General features: G+C 42.1%; 1 protein-coding gene across 2 annotated transcripts in view; it reads left to right on the top strand.

Moving 5' to 3' along the window:
• Positions 1 to 401: 401 nt before the first annotated feature.
• The window catches only part of RASAL2 (RAS protein activator like 2), a 244127-nt gene continuing 233981 nt past the window's right edge, over positions 402 to 10547 (top strand). The window contains exon 1 of one of the 2 annotated variants that reach the window (XM_036344077.1): positions 402 to 1279. In XM_036344077.1, the coding sequence (XP_036199970.1) occupies positions 1081 to 1279 (199 nt within the window). In that variant the 5' untranslated portion in view covers positions 402 to 1080. The remainder of the gene's footprint in view (positions 1280 to 10547) is intronic. The other variant, XM_036344076.1, reaches the window with a different exon arrangement.

The following is a 10547-nucleotide window of genomic DNA, read 5'->3' as shown; positions in this document are numbered from 1 at the left end:
CTGGGACAGAGGGAGTTTCCCCCCAGGGCGACTGTAAGATAAAAACAACCTCTCCAATCCTTCGTCCAATAAGAAATACTCGTTGAAATAAGTACGTACATACATACAAGGAAAAGGGTGGGGACATGGGAAAGGGAAGCTCTTTTTCTTTCTTTTTAAATTTCCCGCACCCCCTTTCCTCTCCGCCTCCCCACGCCGCCTCCATCTTCAGTTTCAGCTGCAGCTGGAGAGACTGGGACCTCGCACTGCTGGGCGGTTGCAAAGAAAGTAACTGGAAAGGAGGCGGGACGGGCTAGATGAATAACTCGGTGTTCGACTTGTCCTGCCTCGGGCGGCAGTTCCTCCTCCGCTTCATTACTGACTGCACACGCGGCCGGCGCTCGGCGCTCGATTGCTCCGGCCTATCACCCTGGGATGCCGCCTGCCGCCGCCACCGCCACCGCCACCGCCACCGCCGCGGCTGCCGGGCTTGTGGGATCTGCGGCGGAGCCGGAGCCGGAGCCGCGACGGCAGCGGTGGCTTGAGAGTTAGGGGGGCGGGCCGGCTCGTTCCAGGGGTGGGGGCTGAGGGCAGGAGGGCGAGAACCCGGGGCCATCGGCTCCCCTCAGGCTGAGGGAGCGGACACTCGGAGCCCCTGAGGCGGCGGGAGCCGGTCGGAGGGGGCGGCCCCTGGCGGCGACGCCCCCAGCCCAGCCCTGCCGGCCGCGCTCCATCCCCAGTCCGAGCCCCGCTCCGGCCGCGGGAGACGCCGGCCGGGGTTTAAAGGGAGGCGGCTCTGAGGGGGCTGGCGGGCGAGCCGCCCCTCCCGGGTCCTTCCTCGTCTCCTCCCGGGAGGGACCCGCACCTGAGCCCGGACCCCCCGCGGCCGGGGCCACGCTGGACCCGCCTCCCCGCCGGGGCCCCGCGCGCCGGCTGCAGGTGGGCTGCAGCGCCCGAGCCGCGGGCAGGGGGCGGCGGGGAAGGAGGTGAGCCGCGTCCGCCGGCGGCGCCCGGTCCCTGCCCCGCCGCGCGCTCCTCCCCTCCCCGCAGGCAGGGCGCGGAGCCTTGCGCCCGCCCCCCGGCGCGTCCCCCCCGGGCACCATGGAGCTCTCCCCGGCGTCCGGAGGAGCGGAGGCGCTGTCCTGGCCGGAGATGTTCTCGGGACTGGAGTCCGACTCGCCGCTGCCGCCGGAGGACCTGGACGCGGCCGTCCCCGTCGGCGGGGCCGTGGCGGGTGGCATGTTGGACCGGATCCTCCTGGAGTCGGTGTGCCAGCAGCAGGGCTGGGTCCGCGTGTACGGTAAGGACCGCGCCGGGCCGTCCGAGAGGCCGGTGTTTCTCCCCTTTGGCGAGGCGGGCATTCCTTGCCCCGCTCGTGCCAGCCCCGCGCTCAGCCCCCCCCACCCCACCCTTCTGGGTCCGGTTCCCACGTCCCTTTTGGTCCCGGGGTCCCCCGCCTTTGGGACCAGTGCCTCCGGGCGAGCCTCTGGGCAGAGCGCTGTCTCTCTCAGTGTGGTCTCCGGACCCTTCAGGCTCCGGCCGTGAGTTGAAGGGAGAGCTGGGCTCTGCAGACCTCATTCATTCTTAGGCGATGACTTGGGGGGAACTGTCAGCCGATCCTCGAGAAGGTCTGATGGGACACACCATGCGATCCAGTGAAGGGGGGGGGGTAGGGGGGGGTCTTTTCTTTCTCTGGATCCAGGCGAGGCTGGAAACCAGGATAGGAAGAAGCTCGGCGCACGTGTGTATTGGGTGGGAAAAGGCTCTTCTGTCACGTCTTTCTGAACCTCACTCTCCAAAGACACCCAACCGCCCAGACCCGCTGGCGTGGACGGTTGCAGACCGCACCGCTGTGTCTGGTTCCCTCTGCAAAGGGACGGGGCTGCTGCTACTCAGCAAGTTAAAAGCGATGAGCACACACGCGAAAACTTTCCCTTTCTGCGTTCCCCGGGTAACCACCTCTTTCATGAAAAGGGGCTGATGAGGTCCTGTGAGGGTGAGCCCTGTGGCCTCATGGAAACCGTGCTGGTTTTGAAAACTCCCAGCCCAAGGGTGTATCGCCCGGCATTGGAGGACCGAGCAAGTGGCTCTCCAAAATAATGGCAGGTCGGGATGTTTTATCGCCTCGCTGGCATAGACACGAAAGACTTTAGTCCTGGGGCTGACCTGAGTCTAAGACAGCAACCTTGAGGCCCCCGCGGGCACACACAGCGTGAGGGTGTTACCCTGTGGTTACCTACATCTGAGCCTGTGGCGGTCAAGTACGTCGTTACCTTTTCTCTTTTCATCCTTCTGAACAGGGCATGTGTTTTCTGTCCAGGAGAGACCAAGACTTAGAAGTTGTCTCTCTGGATAGGTCAGCTGATTTCAAGACTTGATCAAGCCTGTCCCTGGGAGAAAGCTCACAGGACTAGGAGGGCAGAGATTGGAGTTTTTTGTCTCAGTTCTGCTCCTAAATGTGTTACGTGACTTGGGGCAGATCCGGTCACTTTTTCGACCTCTGATTCCTCATCTGTAAAATGAGCGGAGGGGATTAGATAATCTCTTAATGGCTCTTTCAGTTCTGAAAAGTCCAGCCGTTCCTATAACCAGCTCTTAAGGATATATGTATGTACCACTTGGTATTGGGCTTGATTGTGTTTCGTGATGCTATTCTAATTAACTGGAAGAATTACAGACAACAAGTGGGAGGTGATGCAAGGGCACCCAGTTCATTCTCAGCCGATTAAAAACGTTAGGGCCTGATTTTCCATCCACCTGTTAATCCCACTTAGCCGATAGTTTGTAGAAAGGTTGGTGAGAATCTGAACATGAGCCTGAATTAGAGTTTATATTGAGGTTTTCCCAGGCTAGTCTTTTTCTATCCTTACGCACTTGTTTGGCATATTGTTTTTATATGAAGTTACAGATAGGGCCATGTTACTGTAAGAATAATAATTCAGTATTTCAGTGTCCAAAACTATCCTCTCTGGGTTTTCTAGACCTAGGTTAACTAACATTCTTTGCATGTAACCCATAAAAATATGTGTTAGTTTTTGTAGTCCTTTCCTAGGGCTAGATTTGTGAGAGGGGTGTGTGTGTATTCTTAAATATGTGTGTGCATATACACATACATATGTGGTCTCTGTCTCATACAGTGTTCATTTCAGTGTCAAGTTGCAGACTTTCCACTGCCTTGAAACTTTTTTGTCTTCCCTGTCAATTAACCAGAAGTTGTTTTTATTTATTGTCTAGAACTGCTACTTTCCTTCCTCTAAACTAAAGCAACTCATCCTGGATACTGCTTTGTTGTCTTTAGTTTGAGGTAAATATTCCAAAACTATCTGAATGACAGTTGGCTTTTTATGTTCTTAGGTAGTTTTTAAGTTGCCTATTGCATAACTCTTTGAAAAGCTTTGAAGGAAAATAATAGAATGTAGAAAATCAATTTGAAAAACACTAGTTCATTTTGGTGTTCTTGTTTATTTGTTTGTTTTGGGCGTTCAAAATCCTGATTGCTTTGAAACATCTGGATTCTTCTACACAATTTAAAGAGACTTTGATGAGTGTAAGTCTAATGTTTTTTAAAGAAATCTTGAGTATAAAACTGGGAGTTGAGAACTTGGTTTTTTGTTCTGGCTTTGCCACAAATTGGTTGTCTAACTTTGGGCAAGTAATTTTAACTCTGTGGGTCTAAGTTTCTATGTAAAATGTGGAATCTGGAGTAATTGGTATCTGTGGTCCATTTTAGCTTTAGAGTTGTCTGATTCTATGGCCTGCCCTATTATTTTACCTACAGCTAGGCCTGCCAATTTCAGCCCGACTCTTGGGGTTAGGCATCAGGCAAGCCCTGAATGCATTTAAATCATAATTGTCAGAGGATCCTGGGGAGCACTTTTATCAAGAGGTCAATGAACTGAGTTTTGAAAGAAGGAATGTTGAGGGCAGATGTATATTTGTTTGGAATGTTTTCACAAGATAGGAAGGTGGGGATGGGGATCTTGCTCAAGTCTAACTCATTCAATTGAGATCTAACCTGAAATAGCCATGTGGATTTTACTTAGAATAGGGTGCAAAAAGGAGCTGTTTTAAGTGCTGCTGGCTTCTGGCTATGGTTCACATGCTCTGCAGAACACGAATCTTTGTAACCAATAAGCAAACAAACAGCAATGACAAAAGTACCCCCACCCCAAAGAGGATCTTAACAGAAACTTTTAGAAACGATATTTTATAGTTTACCTCACAGAATTGAAAGACTAGGCACTGTTTTGAGCTTGCTATTGCCAAAGTTGATATAGATTATCTATATAGATATAGATAATCTATATATATAATCTCCAGAGTTTTGTGTAGTGCATTGTCATGATTGGAAAACTTTTTTTGGAATATGTTCAGAGCTTTATAATAGGTGGATCTACATTTAAAACACAAATGCACATCTTTGAGACATAGCTAAGAGAAAAATTTATGCTGTTTTAGTCTTCATTTTGTTTTAGTTATAAAATGTTTCATTTGTTGTATTTCAGTATTACAATCAGTTGTGCCCATGCCCTGTCAGGGCAATGAAATTTTTGACACCAGGGAATCTGTCTTGTTTATCTTTGCATTCCTATCTTGCCACCCCCTTTATTGTCACTGTGTCTCGAAGATTGGTACCTTGCTCAGGGTAAGTCAGTGTTTGTTGAATGTTGATCCATCTGTCCTTTGACCATCCAGATCTTAACCTGACTGATTGTATGGGTGGTAGAGTAGCTTAAACAAAGGCATGCCACAAACAGCTAAATATGGATGCAGAATCCAAGAGCATCAAATGCAGAACATTTTTCAGATATTTATAGCCTCAAAGCAGAGTCAATTGGCTGAAAAAGCTCAGCAGGCTAGCAAAAGGAAACGGGAGCGGCGAAGGCAGCCTCTCTGTGCTTTCTGGTAAACAATGAGAACATTAAAGTCAACTACTTTACCATGAATGGATAGCGAGTGTAGGACACCCTTTGGGAGAAATTGAAATACAGTCTCTAGCAACAGTGCCCGTCTTGCAGCGTGGCACCCATCAGTAAGACCGGTCTGCAAGTGTATGCACAGAAGTATTCTTGGAACTATAGTTATCACAATAAAGCAATCACCAAGAAATCATACAGTTTCTAATTTTAATAATATCAGTAGGACTTATCTAAAATATTCAGTTAATAAAATATATAATATCAACATTATTGGTTACTATGAAGCTAGTATACAGCTCATTGTTTATTATTAAAATTTCTAAAGGCTGGAACTATTTCAGCAAGCAGAAGAAAAAGGGAATTAATTATATTGCATTAAATACCATGTAATTCTAGAAGTATGACAGTGGGAATTTGGTAAGAAGGTCTCATGAACTGGATATGAGTTGATGGGGGCAGACGTTTTACCTGGTGTAGTAAATAATATTGCTTATGCTTCACAAATTCAGACAAAGGATGAGATATGCTTTATTGCACTTTTAGAAACTCTTCCTTTATATTTACTTAAAATGTTGCAAGCAGTAACAAGTCCAGGAAGTTGTTTCATTTTGGTCCAGTATGAATCAGATGTGACTAACTGACCTTATACAAAAGTGTTCTTAACACAACTAACTGAATATTCTTAGCAAATCATTCACTCTTCAATGCCTTAAATACGAACCCTACCATTTCTGTTTTGCTTTAATATGTAAATGAATATTATTCAAGCAAGACTAAAAGTTTTGTGTGCTCTAGCTAATTGCTTTCTAGAAGAGAATCAGTGAATGTGTACCCAGTACATCCCCAAATATGTTCATGTTATTTAAGTGTTTTAATTTCCTCAAATACTGTTAAATGAATTTTTATAGATGAGCATTAATACTAGTACTTTAAAGATTCTTAGGATCTTAAGCTTGAGTTCAGTACTGAGGATGTGGCATTGTCTGTGAATGTTGACAGTTTCCCATGATCTTCAATACATTTTATACACATTGGGAGTAATCAGTTCTTTACTGAAATAGGAGAACTTTCAAGGCTCTTTGGCACAGTGGATAGAGCGTCGGCAGGTGGACTGTAGGATTCTGGGTTCAATTTTGGTCAAGGGCACATACCTTGGTTGCAGGCTCCTCCTGGCCTGGGCCCCATGCAGGAGGCAACCAATAGGTATGTTTCTCTCACATTGATGTTTCTCTCTGTCCTTCCCTCTCTCTCCCACTTTCTCTAAAAATCAATGGAAAAATATCCTTGGGTGAGGATTAAAAAACATAATGAAATAAAATGGTTAAAAAAAAAAAGAATGCCTAAGGATATACTAGTATTATTTTAAATTACATTGATTTCAATGAACCCTTTATTCCTTTGAAAGATAATTTATAGATCTCATTTAAATCATGTGTTCTATTAATGTTTACAGATGAAGGACAGTTTCCTTTATAAACTCTTAGTATTTTTCTATCCTCTGTCATGCTGGTTTATTGATATTTCATTTTCAAAGAGTAAAAATATTTTCAAAGAATAAAACTATTCATCCACAGTCCTTTTCCAAAACCATTTGGACTAGAGTGTTTCAGAATTCAAAATTTTTTTATTTTAGAAAATATTGTATATATTCAGTGACATTAACCCCGTAGCTGGGTCTTGAGCAACATTCAGGAATCGGTTGTGTTAAATATTTCTGCAGTTAAATAAATGAATATTCACACTAAGTGTGGTATAAGACTATAAATAATGTCAGCGCAGGTCAGATTTTACTGCTAAAGAGGTTATTGAAAAAAGGTTTTCCGAGCTTTTTGGATTTAGGAATTGCAGGTATGGAATTGAGGTTCTGTACAAATTTTCTGACATAAATAATATGAAGTTCTAGAAAGCCCCTATTTGAGAATAGTTTGTTTATAAGGATTTCCTTTATCTTTTTCAGATGATAAAATTCAGTGCATACACTTTAAAAAATGATGTGGAGTTGTGTCCTATTATGTTGAATGAACAATAATTTTCTCTGATTTGCTAAGGAAAAGAAAAGGGATTCACATGACAGAAAGTAGGTTTTACTGAGGTTACTAAGGAAATAAATGATGGTAAGACAGTGGTTTCTAATGCTTTGTTTCATTAGAAAGAAGGATGAGGTAAGTTGAAGCAGAGTTTATGTAATTGTTCTTTGCAGGTTGCTCTCTTCAGTAACACAACGTGATTTGATCACCTTTTAAGTAGGTGAACCACAAAAAAAGCATTCAGCTAATGACTGAGTTAATCCAGAAAAAATTTAGCTGGCTGCTCCTTTGTCCCTCCCTATTAGAATAACTTTTAAGTAACCAGAGAGGTGTTTGGTCTTGTTAACCAGAAGGTGGAGTTTAGAGTGTGATGAAATTGCTTCACCTGGTCTTGGCAGAGGGATAATTGTTCTCTGATGTTTGTAACAACACCTTTCTTCCCAAAGGCTATCAAGTGCTTCTTAAAACCTGTAGGTAGAGTATCCTTTACAGATTTAATGTAGCTTATTTTCTGGTGAGAAAGCTTCCATCAAGAGGTACATGATACAAAACTAGTAGGAAAAGTAGAAAGATGTCTTGAGGCTCAGTACAGTGGTGTTAGTGGGTTTACTGTATGGTAAAAAGAAAAAGAAATAAAAATGGAGCCTTTGAAGGCATGACAAAAGTTCATTTGCTGGATGGTCATACAGGAGTTATCATCTTCCTTGTCTCAACAGCCGAGTTCAGATGTTAGGAGTTACCTTCCTTTTCCAAGTGTTGGTTACATTAACTGGTTGTTTGCATCTACTTTACTTATAAGGATCCAATTTAGATCCTGATTACATTCTTATTTCTCCATAAATTGTCTTCAATATTGCTCAGATTCTATTCACAGGGTCTCATTTTCAGTAGGCTTTCTGAGAGTACTCCCTGTCCAACTCCGGAGTGTAAGAGATGGGTAAGACTGGTAGACACCAGTTGGGAGAGTGAAAATTTAGAGAGGAAAATATTTAACATAAGGCAAGGAAACAAAATTCAGAAGTATAGTGTGAAAAGTTAAAAAAGAAACTTTAAAGTTGATAGTCCCAAATACTTTTCAAAACAATCCTTTAAGTTTCCTCATTAAGGAAACTGGCTCAGGAAGTTTAGTTTATTCCCAAAATTGGAGACAAATTCCACAGTTTGTCAGGATTAGAACTCAACCTCAGATTCCTCAGCCGCCTGTTATAGCTTGTAGATCTTACTGCTTTCCCTTAGGGAGATGGCCTTTCAAAGTTGGAGGTCAGGAACACTGCACACTGAGAAATAGCAGATTGTTAGTTTCACAGTCTTTAAGGGAAATGCTGGAAATGCCATTACCTAGATAACAGAAAACAAAAATGGACAAAACATCCAGAAAGTAGCAGGATGAGAATAACCCCAGAGTGATCCTTCAGAGGTAGACTAGAGGACAGATAATATATTTTAATCTTTGCTTTCCTAAATTCCTTATCCATAAATTCTGTATTCTGCTATTGGAAGTGATATTTTAAGGGAATTTGAATGTTTCATTTATGATGCTTAAAACCCTGAATAATACCTAATAACTTCCTACCTTCCATTTTAATTTCTAACCTCTCTGATTCATATAATTAAAAAATTAATACATTTTTCTAATTATGAATATAATTCATGAATATAATTTGAATTACAGGAAAATCCAAAGAAAATTAAAATCACCTGTAATTCCATCACTCAGAGATAGATATTCTCTTAATATTTTATTGTATTTTATTCCAGTCTTTTCTGTGTGCAGAAGTACTTTTTTGGTACATATTTGATATGCTGTATGTATTTTACCTTCCTGCTTTTGTTCTAACAGTGTATTTTCTTGGATTTTGAACATGTTAAAATTTTTTCAAATGTCTTTATTTTTAAATTTAATTAGAAAAAATAGGCTATACATATATTTTTTTCCCCCAAAGATATAAAGGGTATCCATGAGGTCTCTCTCCCCTCCTCCCTCACTCCTCACTTGCCATCTGGCAGGCAATCATTGTCCCTTCTACACAATCAATAAATATTTGAAATTCCTGCATATTCTTCCATACCTATTTCATGCACATGGAAGCAGGTAAATAGCTATGTAAAAACTCTGCCAAGAGTGGGGTCTAAGAAATTTAGTTTAAAACATACTATGTTTTTTTTGTGAGGTTAATGAAATGACAGGAGTAGGCCTGCAGAAGAGCTTGGCTAGGTATTCTGGGAGCTTGGAGCCAGTTGTTGTTAATTGCTTTATATCTGAATTAATACTGTCATGATTTTTACTGTGCATTTGCTTTTTTCCTTTTTTACACAAATGATAACCCATTACAGGAAATTATCTGCATTTTGTGTTAATTTCTCTTTCACAGCCCCCCTCCACACACACTTCTTAATAATTGGATATATTTTTCCTGTCAGTTTGTAAAGCAGTTCCTTATTCTTCTTATGGCTGCATAATGCATGGATGAATAGTAATTTATTTAATCAGTCCCCAAGTTTTCTGGTACAAGTGAATAATCTTGAATATAAGTCATTTTGCTTGAGTGTGAGCTTATTAGAAAAATTCATGAAATTTCTACGTCAAAGATGTGCATATTTGTAATTTTGAAAGGTATTCCCAAATTGCTTTCTCTTTTTGTACCTATTTACATTTCATCAGCAGTGTGTGAGAGTACCTACTTTCCTACACATAGGAAATTAGCAAGAGTTTTTGAATCTGACAATCTAAAAGGTAAAAAATGGTGTTAATTTAATTTTATAGTTCTTACAGTAAGCGTGATTGAATATCTCAGAGAGCCATTTAAATATATCCTTTTCTGTGAACTGTGCATATTTTCCCCCCTTGTTTGTTAAATCAAGCTTTATTGATAAAATGGAATTCAGAATATCTTACTAGGAGCAGCAGCAGGCCCAGCCAATCATGACAGCAAAATGTGGCAGTTTCCTACTATCTGTAGGAAGCTGCTGCTTATCAATTAATAATTAAATGTAAGGACTTGTAAAAGAGGTGCAAAGAATCAAGGCATTTTAGCCCCAAGATTGATATTCTTACGAATTTACTGTATAACCTGCAATACTCATGGCAACAAGTAGAGAACAACCTAAAAGACAATTAAATGAAGGGACCAGCTTTATCAACAATGCCAATCCCACTGCCAAGAACATTAAGATAGTTTCCAATTAACTTTCTGGATGCTCAGCTTTATAAGATTTTGGAATTTTTCTCCATAATCATGTGCACAGTTGAACGTCTAGCTGACCTGGCTGCTGCTCTCTCTGTCCCAACTCCAAACACAACATGACTTGAAAGGTCTATATATCTGTTGCGTCACACAACAAGCCAAACATTTCTTATAACTTTGATAATGATTTAAAGCAGTTCATAATTAAATATGAGCATTTTGTACAAGGACAGTTACACTTTACAAAAAACAAAATCATACAACAAAAATTGCTGGAGTCTGATTTACATCATGAATTATGGTTTAAAATCACATTTACATGAGTCTCAAATTTACAAAAAAAAAATCAGTTCTGGGCTAGCTGTTGTACTGCTGAAGTTCTCTGGTATAATCTCTAACTCATGTCATAGGCCCTTCTTTAAAGTTGAGGATGAATG

The sequence above is a fragment of the Myotis myotis genome, unplaced genomic scaffold (genome assembly GCF_014108235.1).
Source record: "Myotis myotis isolate mMyoMyo1 unplaced genomic scaffold, mMyoMyo1.p scaffold_m19_p_18, whole genome shotgun sequence".
Lineage (NCBI taxonomy): Eukaryota > Metazoa > Chordata > Mammalia > Chiroptera > Vespertilionidae > Myotis > Myotis myotis.
Note: the sequence above shows the minus strand (reverse complement) of the source record. Positions and strands in the feature narration are given on the sequence as shown.